This window comes from Nicotiana attenuata, chromosome 2 (genome assembly GCF_001879085.1).
Source record: "Nicotiana attenuata strain UT chromosome 2, NIATTr2, whole genome shotgun sequence".
Lineage (NCBI taxonomy): Eukaryota > Viridiplantae > Streptophyta > Magnoliopsida > Solanales > Solanaceae > Nicotiana > Nicotiana attenuata.
Window position 1 is genome coordinate 8,370,210 of NC_031990.1, and position 13,566 is coordinate 8,383,775.

At 36.0% G+C, this 13,566-nt stretch overlaps 1 protein-coding gene across 1 annotated transcript; it reads left to right on the forward strand.

The window, feature by feature from the left end:
- Window positions 476–3,240, forward strand: LOC109243969. Its single transcript, XM_019410994.1, has 4 exons — window positions 476–580; window positions 877–1,149; window positions 1,997–2,155; window positions 2,786–3,240. Exons 1-4 carry the CDS (start codon window positions 578–580, stop codon window positions 3,014–3,016), a joined length of 666 nt encoding a protein of 221 aa, XP_019266539.1. The 5' UTR covers window positions 476–577; the 3' UTR covers window positions 3,017–3,240.

The window sequence follows — 13,566 nt, forward strand, 5'->3', positions numbered from 1 at the left end:
AAATTACTAATCCCTTCATTTCAATATGATGGTGTTTGATTGTATGCTGAGTTTAAGAAAGAAAAAAATTTAAAACGTATAAAATAAAGCTTTAAAAATTCGTATGATTATAGATCATCTCACAAAGGGTAAAATGAGAGAGATTAATTTTCTTTATAAGTTTATTAAAAAATCTGCTAAATATTTTCATCCCTAAATTTTCTTTAAACTCTCTTGAATACAAAATCTTCATATAATTAGCCAAACCAAAAAAGTAAAAAAAGCCCATAAATTCCAAAAGACAACGCCGCCGCCTACATATCAACCGAAAGCAAAGTGGCCGAAATTGGCGGGAAAATCCAACAGTGAAGGCCTCGCCTCACATGGGCCCCACTTAAAAGATCCGACGGCCCATAATGCTTCACCTTCCCGCTCGTCTCAGGTCACCTTCCCATAATTATCAATAAGTAATATAGCTTTTTATAGTATAAAGAAACCTATATTTTTCCATTTATATTTTATGTTCTCTTTCTCACTACTCTAAATCTCCTCCGTCTCTTGTTTGATTCAATTACTCATCCATTTTTACATCTCAATAATGGTTAGTATATCAATTAATTTCATATTCGTATGCACTTGTATTTGATAGTATTATTTGTAATTTTTAGATTCTAAATCGTTCTCTCATATTCAAAACTTAAATTTAATGAGTTCAACGATTAAAGTCCTATCATTGATCTCAGTACACTCTTGAAATTATGGGTTCAAAGTTTAATTTTTTTAAAATTTTCATGATATTTCTAATATTTATTTATTTTCCGTGTCAAAAATAATGGATTCAGTTGAATTCGTTAAAATTTTAAAGTAGTATATAATTGTTTTTTTATTTTGGTGAAGGTGGGGTGTAAAATTCAAGTGAAGAAGAGGACACCAGAATGGATTAAGAATTTGCTTAATAGCAAATTCTTTGAGTCTTGTGATAATCACAAAGAAGTTAGAAGAAATGAGAAGAATATGTTTTGTATTGATTGTAATCTATGCTTTTGCAAACACTGTGTGAATTCTTCAGTTCACTGTTTTCATGAATGGCTTCAAATCTGCAAATATGTATATCATGATGTTATCAGACTCCAAGAAATTCAGAAACATCTTAATTGTTCTGCAATTCAGGTAAGTTAATTTTTATTTGCTTTATCAAATTATATACGGTTATTAAATTTATTTATAATTTTGTTGAATGAATTAGTCAATTGATTCATATCGTCCTTTTACCTATGTCATGATACTCATGAACAACTCATCTTTAATTGAATCATGTCTTATAAGGTAATGGATCTAAGTTATATATAGTAAAGATTTTTTTACCAATATCGGTAAATTTTAACTTTTAATTACCTTTTAAGTAATATGATGTTTAAATATTTTTACATTTTACTTGCATAAAACTTTAATTTTAAGTGAATCTTTATCATATAACATTAATTTGGACAAAAATGGTAACTAACAATGCTATCCCGTGTTAAAAGTTTATTGACAAATTTATACATGTCCGTGTATATAACTTTAATTCCAAATATAAATGCTTTACGTTTGATGTATACTATTAGGGGTCATCGGTTCGAAAATAAGTTATGCATGAAATTATAATGCAGTGATTTGTAAGGTGAAAATTGTAGTGTAGATAATATTTTTTTATTGGATATTTTCATGAAAAATTAAGAAATAAATCCAAAGAGTGAGAGCACTTTTGCCTCTTTATTTTGACCCATGTATTACTAATATTTGTATTCTTATTTCATATCTTTTCCGCATAAAACAGTACTATATAGATTTTCTCATAACTTAGGTAGATATTGATAAATAAAAAAAAACCAAACAATGTGGTATTAATTAGTACGGAATTTATACGGTGATCATATACTCCCATTCACCTACCAAACAGTTAGTCCTATATGTCTTTGATTAACTACAGAGGTATATATTATTACCTAACTATATTAAAATTATTTATGTGCAGACTTACAAAATTAATGGTGAAAAAGCTATACACCTAAATCCACGGCCTCAATCTAAGGATAGCAAAACTTCAAAGCTAAAGGGCAGTGTTGTAGCTTGTGAAGCTTGTGGGAGGCACCTCCAAGATTTGCCAAATCGATTTTGCTCCATTGCTTGCAAAGTAATTTTCTAAATTTTTTACCATATTTGAATGTTTATTATGGATGATCACACACCTTTTACGTTATTGCACTAAAAAAAGATGTCGGTACACAAAGTATCCTGCGTTCATGCAGGGTCCGAGCAGGGACCGTACCCCTTGGCCTGGGATGTAATGTAGCAAGCCTACCCTGATACAATCATCAATGTCTGATAACACGGCTCGAACCCGTCGCCTATAGGTCACATGAAGACAATTTAACCGTTGCTCCAAGATTCCCCTTCTACATTATTGCACTATATTCACTAAATTATTTTGTATAACGAAAACGTTACTAATTTGCCTAAATATCATAAAACGTCACTAGATACTTTTTTACGACCAAATGTCCCTCAACTTTACTTGAGTATCATAGGAAATATTTCCTTTTGTTACCTCCTCCTAACGTCATGTGATATTTAGGCAAAGTTGACAAAAAAGTAATTTAGTAATTTTCGTGATATACTTAGATAAAGCTGAATGACACTTTCGTTACGAGAAATAGTTTATTGACTCTAGTGTGATGAAGTAAAAGTTGAGTAATTATCCATGAGACTGACCGTCAACTTTATTTGCTTGTGAATGATAGAATTTTGTGAAAATCTATTTTAGGTATCAATAGATGCAGATATATGCAAACAGCGGAAGAATGTTATCTCCACTCAAATTACGAAATTTGATCATTTATCATCCAAGGAAAGTTGTTATACAAATGAGAATGAATCTTGCATCTCTTTGACTGAATCCTCAGAGGTAATTCAAACATGGTGCAGTTCAGCTTTGAAGCCAAAGAAGAATTTGCACAAAAGGAAAGGCATCCCTTGGAGAGCTCCTTTATGTTAATGTTCAAAAACAAAAGCAAAAACTATAGCGTCCGTACTAGTAAAAAAGGGGCTCTTCGACCAAGAAAATATTCTAATAGAAAGGCCGACCACTATAAAAGTCGTCATTGATGCACGAGACAAGTAAACTACCTTTCTTTGATTACCCTTCTGAGGCAGAGTGAACAAAATATGGACCATAAATGTAATCGCGGTTGATTTGAAGATCTTTCAAATTTTCTTTTACATTTTTTAGTAGTACTGGTTTTGGTATTCAAGAAGGGATGTACATGAACATATAATAAGAATAAAGTCAATTTTTTATACAAAAAATGTTAAATCATGGAAAAACATTATATGTTCATACTGAAATAGGCCACAATTTTGGGCTTTAGTTGGATTTGTTGATGGTGTGATCCCCACCTTGTCTGAGTAATGGAGTAGCAAATTGTAGTGGTTGTACAGCATAAAGATGGTCGGTGTTGACAGATATATTGATAATATTCTCTGTATATATACATCATTAAAATTTTAATATAATCAATATTTTAGTTAAAAATTTGGAAAAATGATATTGTATAGCGTTCTCAAAAATATAGCGAAAAAACGTATATTTTTTTATATTCTTTGTATATATATACATTTTGTATGTGATATGCAAAAATTATACAAATTTTATACGCTTTTGTGGCTACCGGATGTAAATAGTTTCGGCCGCAGGCTAAAAGTGATCTTTCCCCTAAAAATTTTCATTTTAATAGTAAAATAATCATTCTTGCCATATTTTCCTCTATCAATATGCTTTATTTTTTATGTATTTTCTTACAGATTTTGTTCAGCACTTTTAAAATGAAATCTTTGGCATAACTCTATAAAGCGTATAATTTTTTTGAAAATTGTGCTCTAGTTTAAATTAATTAAGCCTCCATACCACCCATGTGCTATGCAAAAATGTCAAGTTCATATCTTCTCATGTGAATGTGGCAGACAAAAAGGGTTCAGAGGGAATAGAAATTCTGAATTTCTGGGTTTGTCTTGTTTTGTTTTCTGCTTTAACAGAGTTATTTTTTAAAAGTCCAAAGCAGCATGTGACCTTTATTTTAATGGTAAGACTACAGAATGGAGTTATATGCTCTTTTTAACCTAATATATCCTTGATATGGAGTGACATTAAAGTCTACTTTGCCTTTTAATAATAGAACGGTCAATGTATTTTTATGTAAGATTTATTACTTAATTATGATTAATTAAAACTTATTCTGCTTCGTTTATTACTTAATCATGTGGCTCGATGCATATACACCCGTGTCCATATGTGCGGGTGTACAAATGGAACCGACAAACCGAACCAACCCGATAATCCGAATCAAATCGAGAAAAAAATCCGACTATGATTTGATTTGACTTGGTTTGGTGTGGGAAAAAAAAACTCAACCACATTTAGTTTGGTTTGGTTTTAACTAAAAGAAGTCAAAACGAAACCAAACCAACCCGACATTATATGTATAGACGTAAATTTATTTAGTACATAAAAATATTTATTGTAGTGAAGTTTATAAATATTTCTTAAGCTTTTTCATAGTTTTATCTTTCCACGTTTATTTCAAGCTTGGACTTATAATTTTTGGATGATCTAATAAGTTTTATAGTTCATAAATGCTAGTAACTCAAATAAATCCTAAATCAATATCAAATTAATACTAATGCTAATAAAAGACATTCAAAACAATTGTATTACGAATGAAAATAGTGTTGGATATTTATTTTTTTGTTTTTTCGTGGTTTAAATAAAATGCATAACTTATTTTTCTTTTAGTGTTTAGTCATATAAATAATAATGCTTAATAGTCGTATTTATTTTTATTAACTTATTAGTAATATTAAATTATGTTTGTTTTCATTATGGCTTATTAATAATACTTATTTTATGCGATTTTATTATCTTTATTGTTGAATATTTTAGTACTATGCCATGACTCATCTCATATTTATGTTATTTTATTGAAAAACACCTTATATAGTTCTATCTTACTAGGATTAAAGAAATATTTGGAGCACAAATTATAAATTTTATGCTATGAAGACTTTATGGGGGGGAAAAAAACCCGAAAACCCGAAAAAAACCGAGATTGAAAAATCTGACTTTTATTGGTTTGGTTTGGTCTTTTAGATTTAATAATCTGTCAACAATTGATTTGGTTTGGTAATTAGAAAATTCGAACCAACCCGACCTATATACACCCCTAGTGCGGCCTATACACGGTAAAGTACAATATGTACAATAACAAACGCTTAAAGAGCATGACTTATAAGATATCAAAGGTTGCGCTTCAAAAGTGTAGTTGTAGCACAGGAAAAGCATTTTCTTAGAAGGGTTTGGTTACTAAAAAAGTCATGACACCTTTTTGTAAATCGTGGCCTTTCCCTCATAAAAGGCATCGTCTTATGTCAAAAAGTATGACCTTTGATTCAAAAAAAAAAAATCATGTTTTATATGATCTTTTTCATGTTACAACTTGCGTAAATTATTAGTTATGTCAGTCCATAAGTAAGTACCTACAAAAATTAGGAGTTCACAAAATATTACTAATATTATCCAATTAGCTATTTATAACTTAAAAAAATTAAATTTTTGCTTTCTTTTGAGTGGGTGTTGTTGGAATAGATTGGGTACATCTTAAGAAGTTTAAATCTCAGTTTTGGGATGATTTGGTAGAGTTTTGAGATAGTTTGAATTGAAAATTCGAAGAAGAAGATGAACATGGAAAAAGATGATATGTGTATCACACTGTGTATCATTTGTGTATCACATATGTATCCTATTTGTATCAAATGTATATCACATGTATATTAATATATACCTATGTGTGAGATACATCTGTGATACATGTACGATATATGTGTCGCAGAAGAATTTTTTTGAAATCGATTATTTTAACTACGAATTTTGATACTAAATCAGCCCAAATCACCTCCAATCTTCCTCAAATTTTGTATATTGACTCATCTATATGTTTTCAATGAATTTCAACCATACCCATTAAAAAATGTTCCTTGTTGTTTTTAGTGAATTTCACACACACACACACACACACACACACACACACACACACACACATATATATATATATATATATATATATATATATATATATATATATATATATATATATACACATACATACATACATACATACATGTATACGGTTAGAACTGGGCCTACCCAATTACATTATTTTTGGTCGAGACAAGGGAACTGCGTCGAGGGGTAGCCTCGTAATGAATCAGACCAGAGCACGAAAATGAGTCATCGAGTCCAAGGATCGAGGTGCCTGTCGAGATCGAGGCCAACATCGACCAAGACCAAATATGTCAGACTTCGAGCAAAGCGCAATAACGGAAAGGTGAGATATCCGTGACTGACCGGAGATCATGGCGTAAATCTCGGAACATATCAAATCAAGGGCAGTCATCTAGTTAATCATGGGATTTACTTCCATAGTTAGAATTATACCTTAAATAGGATTCTTCTACTATATAAAAGGGGTCCTATCATCTTGTAGACACCTTACATTCACACAGATCAATGGAATACAATATTCATTCTTTAATTTAATTATCAGCTTGTTACGATTTAACTATCATTGCTCAATTAACTCGAGGGTGTACTAGCTCGAGGGCTTTGTCCAAATATTGGTTTGATTTACATTATTGTCAATTTCCTTCACTTATCTTTACGTTTATCAATTAGTATTAGGTGAAATCACGTATCCTTAAAACCACATTATAAGTTTAATTGTTATCCAGTTTTTAGGGTAAACAGTTTGGTGCCCCCGTGGGGCTAAGGATAATAGTGATTGCCTGGTATTAATTCCCGTAACACACACTACTTTACGCTTGTTCTCGTAAGTATTTTTACTTTCAGGGTCAGTATGTCTAACTCGCAAGCAGTAACCACTCACGTCGATGACGGCCTTAGTTTCCATGGAAAAAATGGTAATGTAGCCGCCCCAGGGGTCGAAGTGCCTCTAGTTGGCCACGAGGGAGTACCTATCGCAGACCCCGTCGATGTCAGCTTACATGTCATCCTAAATGCAAATCTGGGCGTCGAACCTACAAATAGTGTCTGTGGAAATGCCCGAGCGGCCGATCAGAATGCACATAGCGATGAAGAAGGCGGGACTAGTCTTTGATTGATATTCAAAATGTTGCAAACTCAGCAAGCTGCTATAGCACAACTCCAAAAATCAGAATCAAGCACCAAGCAGAATTGAGCTCGAAACATCACAAGAGGTTGTTAATAGAGTTGAACCTGTACCAGAGAAACCGAATGCTAATGAATCGAGGACTGATCCCGCCATTATGAAGATGCTTGAAGAGCTCACAAAACGGATAGAATCGGGTGAAAATAAAATTGAGGCCAATGACAAACAGGTAGAAACATACAACTCACGAGTGGACCAAATACCAGGGGCACCCCCGATCCTAAAGGGTTTGGATTCAAAGAAGTTCGTGCAGAAGCCTTTCCCTCAAAGTGCGGCTCCGAAGCCCATTCCTAAGAAATTCGTGTGCAAGACATCCCCAAATACCATGGGTACCACCGATCCTAATGAGCACGTCACTTCGTACATATGCGGAATAAAGGGAAATGGCTTAGAAGATGATGAGATTGAATCTGTTCTATTGAAGAAATTTGGAGAAACTTTATCGAAGGTTGCCATGATATGGTATCATAACTTACCACCTAACTCTATTAATTTGTTTGCTATGCTCGCAGGTTCTTTTGTAAAAGCCTATGCCGGAGCTATTAAAGTTGCAACAAGGAAATCAGACCTCATCAAAGTAAGACAAAAGGATAACGCGATGCTCAGGAAATTCGTATCTCGGTTCCATACGGAACAAATGGATTTGCCTCCAGTCACCAATGACTGCGCTGTTCAGGCTTTTACACAAGGTCTCAACACTCGGAGCTCCATAGCTTCACAATAGTTAAAGCAAAATTTAATCGAATATCCAGCTATCACTTGGGCCGATGTACACAATCGGTATCAGTCGAAGATTAGGGTCAAAGATGATCAATTGGGAACTCCAGTTGGTTCGATTTATCCCAACAGGCTTGCAGACAGGGTAAAAAGGGATGTCGATTGCGAATCACGATTAAATAGAGATAGGTACCAGCCGTATAGTGGAGATCGGAGAAATAACGGGAATGAACGCTACCCCGTATGGAATGATAGAAGAAATGATCGGGGATAGAGTTCCCGAGGACTTATGAGCAAGAGCGGTTTCAATAGAGATGCCGGATCCAGGGAAGCACCTCAACTGTCAGAATATAACTTCAGCGTCGATGCATCAGGTATTGTATCTGACAGGTTACACGTACCTTGGGCATAAGTACTTTACTTTATGTTTTGATGATCTAACAAACTTACCATCCAGAACCAGATAAGGAACCTGTTACACATTTACAAGACCTTGAGATCACAAAGTTCCAGGTTGGGATCCAGCATGGATATAACTCAACTCTTCAGAGTGGAAGGAACAGCTGAGGGAACAGGTCCCTACCAGTTCCCGAGGAGACTGTATAAAGTCAACTCTCCAGCAAGAAAGTTGCTGCTTGCATACGCTACTGAACAAGAATAGTGCAGCAGTCAACTTTCTATAGAAGGCTCTTTACCTACCTTGCTTACATCATTGTAAGTGATGTCACACACGTATAAATACAATCAAGGAAGGTAAAACAACTTACTTCATGAGAGAACCAGATTAAGGACCTGAAGCATGTCTGGTACAATCATTCAAGTTAATCGACTCAAGATAATCTGGGAAGTATGCCTTTAGATTCATAGGAACCAGATTAGGGACCTGATACCTTGGTGTTCCCCTGACAGAAGCATAAGTCAACTGTACAGCTGGAAAGCAACTGCAGAAAGTGACTGCCTGCAACTATAACCGCAACAGTGCAGCAGACAGTGCAACAGTCACTTCCCATTGGAAAGAGGCATGTACTAACCAAGATTTGACATCACCATTGTGAATAGACATCACCATGGTAATGTCTTTTGTAGTATAACAACCTGATGCAAGGCACAAGACAAGTCGTCCAACACTTGCAAAATCAGAAAAGAAAATATTCTCTCAAGTGTTTGCCACAACCTCTCTCAAGAACAAAGCTGTTGCAACCTCAAGGACCGGATCCAAGATTGAAGATATCTTAAGTCCTTAGGTTTGTTGAGTCTTTGTTATTTGTTCCTCATTGTGACTCCTATCTTGCTTTCTTAGAAGTTGTTTTTAGGATACCCAAAATCCGTAAACTCTCCAGTTTATGTTGTGACTAGATTTAGTCATAAGTTAAAGTCTTTGTAACTAGAGAGTTACAAAGCGGCTTGTAATAGTGCTATTACAAGTTAGAGTGATTGAAGTCTTTGTAATAGAGTTATTACAAAGTGGCTTGTGGTGAGAGTATCACAAGTTAGTTAAAGTCTTTGTAACTAGAGAGTCACAAAGTGGCTTGTGGTGAGAGTACCACAAGTTAGGTGAGTTGAACCCTTTGTAATAGAGTCATTACAAAGTGGCTTGTAATAGGTGTTTACAAGTTAGTGAAGTTGAAAGCCTACAAGTGTAGGTCGTGGTTTTTGTCCCCTTGAGTTGGGATTTTTCCACGTAAAAATCCTCTATGTTCTTTACTTACTGTCGAGCTACTGTGGAACAATTAGAGAACCTGATTCCCTATACTGGTTGGTTTTACATTCTGTTGCTTACAGTGGGAGCTGATAGAGAATCTGATTCTCTATACAGTAGGAACTTATCCTATGTCTCATTTACATATTGGTTCAGTATTTAGCACTGTGGGAACTGATATAGGACCAAATCGCTATACAGTTTGGTTCACTAGTATCTTCAGTCGAAACTCATAGAGAACCTGGTTCTCTATACAGTCTGGTGGACGCTTAGTTTCTTTCAGTTGGTATCAGAGCGGGTTCTTTCTAAAAGGTTAACACCTAGAAAGGATCTACATGGATGCTCCAACAAGCTTCGAGAAAAGTCAATCAACCAATAGACCACAAAGATTTTGGAAGACGGTTCGTAAAAATGGTGGGATCCCAAAGAAAGGAAGTTCCAGCAGGAATTTCAAAGGAAATGATTGTTGTCATAAGTGTGGAAAGCCTAGACGCTTTATTAAAGACTTCCCTCTTCATAAACAAGAGCATTACAAACACAACTCCGATAAAGTGGCAAAAAGGAACCCGGTTCCTGACAAACGATTCAGCCAAAAAAGTGCAGCTGACAATGTTGTGAAGCAAGCTCTTGCTACAGGGGGAGACTCCTCTACTGAATCAGAAGAGGAATCAGATGCAGGAAGCAGCTCCATGATGACACTGGAAAATGAAGCAAAGGAATATGATTCATTATTTTCATTGACGGCTCAGTCCGATGAGGATGAAGAGGATGACAATGATGAGGTAACTTTTAGGGATGTTCAGAGAAATCTGAAGTCCTACTCTTCGAAAAAATTGATGTCATTAGCAAATGTTCTAATTGGTACATATTGTAGTTTTGTTAATGATAAAGATGCCCTAATCATAGAGCTAGGAGATGCTGAACAGTCTAGAGATTGTTTGATGGTAATGGTTGATGACTTGAAGGAAACCATAGAGAACCTTAGCAAAGAAAAGAATACTCTAGTAGAGAAAATTGCAGTTACTGAGCAAGAAAGGGATGATATGGTAGTTTCCATCGTAGATTTAAGGGAACAAGTGGAAGATGTAACTAGAGAACACAACTTGTTGAAAAAACAAAAAAAAATGGATGGACAACACTGAAAGAGAGGAAGTGGCTAGAAAGGCTCAACTTGAGCTTGAGAGTGAGCTAAAAAAAATTAAAACAAGTCTTATTGTTGAGCTTGAAAATAATAGACAACTTCAGGAGGATTTAAAAAGGGTTAAAAAGGATCTTGATAAGTCACTTAAATGGACCCGATCCTCTGATGTAATAACGTCTATGTACAGGAGTAATGGTGGAAACAGGCAAGGCATCGGGTTCCAAAAGGCTAAAGCCTCCTATAATTCCCATAGGAAGTATGTAACTGTGGCTGATAATAGATTGTGCACTCACTGTGGTCAAACTGGTCATTACAAGGACTCTTGTAAAGTTAAAATTCAGCCTTTGCAAAAAACAAAGTTTTTGTTGAAAATAGGCGTACTGATGAGGAACCTGGTTCCCCGAAAAGAAAATATGTGTTGCCTGCATGGGCAAAAAGAAGTTTGATTCGCCCGTTCTATTATTATAAGGGACCCAAGCTGGCTTGGGTTCCTAAGTCTAATCATTGATTTAGTGTGCAGGGAACAGTGAAAGTGAGCAGTCAACAGTGGCACATGGATAGCGACTGCTCGAACTCATAACTGGAAGAAGAAATGATTTCCTTTCACTGACGGCCCTGCAAGGAGGGAGTGTATCCTTTGAAAATGGCAAGAAGGGATACATTCTGGGAGTTGGAAGGATCAGGGTGTCTCTTCCCCAATCTATTGAAAATGCATACTTCGTGAAGGGGTTGAAGTATAGCTTGCTAGGTATTTCCCAAATCTATGACAAGGGGATCTTGGCTGTTTGAGTGTTGTTAATGATAATGCTGATCTATGGCACAGAAGGATGGGTCATGCAAGTTTACACTACTGAACAAATTAGTCAAGAAAGACTTGGTTCGTTGTCTGCTCAAGTCAAACTTCAAAAAGCAAAGAGTGTGTGATGCATGTGCTAAGGGAAATATCTGATGTTTCAAATGGAAAGGTTGATATGATGAGCCAAATGAAGGAGGCAAGTGAAGACAATGTCACATCCTCTTCCACTTCTCAAGAGGAACCCGGTACCCCAATTACTACCACTGAAGCTGAAGATAGAGTTGGAGATGCAGCATTAGGAACTCCTGATGCAGAACACAATAGTGGAAGTCATAATTCTGTTGATGTCATGATTCACATATGGAAGAACCTGGTCCGTCAAATTCTGAAGTTCAAGTATCCAACTAGAAGCAAAAGAGTCCACATCCCTTCAAAATGTAATCACATCCTTAGACTCTGGTATTCAACCTAGTTCTAAGCAGCTATGTAAGAAGAGCTCCATCAACTTGAGAGGAACAGTGTGTGGAACCTGGTTCCATGACCTGCTGACAGAGCTGTTATAGGAGACAGGCTCCCCGTGCTTGGTGTGAAAGGTTGTCAAAATTCCTTCTAGAAAATGGCTTTACAAGAGGGAAAATTGACAGCATCTTTTTCCTGAAGAAACGAGGAAGGAACCTACTCATTGTGCAGATCTATGTTGATGGTATCATCCTTGGAGCAACAGTTGACTCTTTATGAGAAGAATTTGCAAAACTCATGGAAAGTGAGCTAGAAATGAGTATGATAGGGGGAACTGAATTTCTTCTTAGATTGAAAAGTGAACCAAACTCCCAAGGGACAATGTTGAAAAGGTTCTGATTTGTATGAAGCTCTGGAAGACGATGAATCAGGTAGCAGACATCTTCACCAAGGCGCTGAGCAGGGAACATTTTGAAAGAAATCGTCTGAAGTTGGGGTTGATCAAGCTCAACTGAGGACCTGGTCCCTCGATGATTGGCTATATTGAGAAGGAAAGGTACAATGATAAAAAGTGTTTTTCGGCTACATCTAACTCAAATCTATACTGTTACAAGTATACACATATGGCCGTTTCAGGACAAAAACAAGTAAGAGTTTGCACTTCTAGGAGTCTTTGCTCAAAATTTTCACAAAATGGTCACGGAACCTGGTTCCTGTGACTCAGGTTAGTAGTCTCTTCAATACTTATATGCCTTTTTAAGCTGCTGAAGTGTCATGTCATCAATTTGTTTCTGCCTCTCTCCTGCCTCTCCTCCTAACTTTTGAAGTCCAAAATGTTAAACCTTTTCTAAACTGACCCGTTGCCCCAAAAAGGCACTTCTATATCTTATACCCAAATAAAATCGATTCTAGTCATAGGTAAAATATTCTCGAAACCGATGCTCTCGGCGCACGATAAGACAAGGGAGGCTAACGTGCACTGACGATGGTGAGAAGGCGCAAAAACACAACACCGGTGACGACCACTGTAACACCGGCGACCTCAGGGATGAAGTCATTCACTCCATTAACGTTTGGAAGTTTTCTACCTACTCGATTTCAACCAATTCGAGAGGAAAATGAGTTGAGCGAGGAAGATGAATGCAACAGTAATCAATGGAACAGTACAAAGGAAGTGAAGGAGAAGGAAATTCAAAAAGGCAAAGACAAATTGCCAACGAGCTCGCGAAGACGACAATTCTCTGAAGCTGGATCCTCAGCTCTACCTTCACCAGATCTAGAACAAACAGCAGCAGCTGGAACTGGAATGGAGAAGGAATTGCATGCAAAGGAGCTCAGGCAGCAGAACCGTAATTCTCAGATGGGGATGAAGCTGGAATATATGCCGCCAAGTCATCAAGATGGTAAGATAGTTATTAAAATTATGGAAGAAGATGTAAGTATGTTGAATGAACACTGGGCGCAACTCTAATAGGGCATGTGCTTAGTGATGCTC

What these genes read in the sequence shown, in the direction of transcription:
- LOC109243969 (XM_019410994.1), top strand. An exon ending in TTAATTGTTCTGCAATTCAG is followed by an intron (nt 1,150 to 1,996) that starts GTAAGTTAATTT and finishes ATTTATGTGCAG; the next exon opens with ACTTACAAAATTAATGGTGA. An exon ending in TTTGCTCCATTGCTTGCAAA is followed by an intron (nt 2,156 to 2,785) that starts GTAATTTTCTAA and finishes AATCTATTTTAG; the next exon opens with GTATCAATAGATGCAGATAT.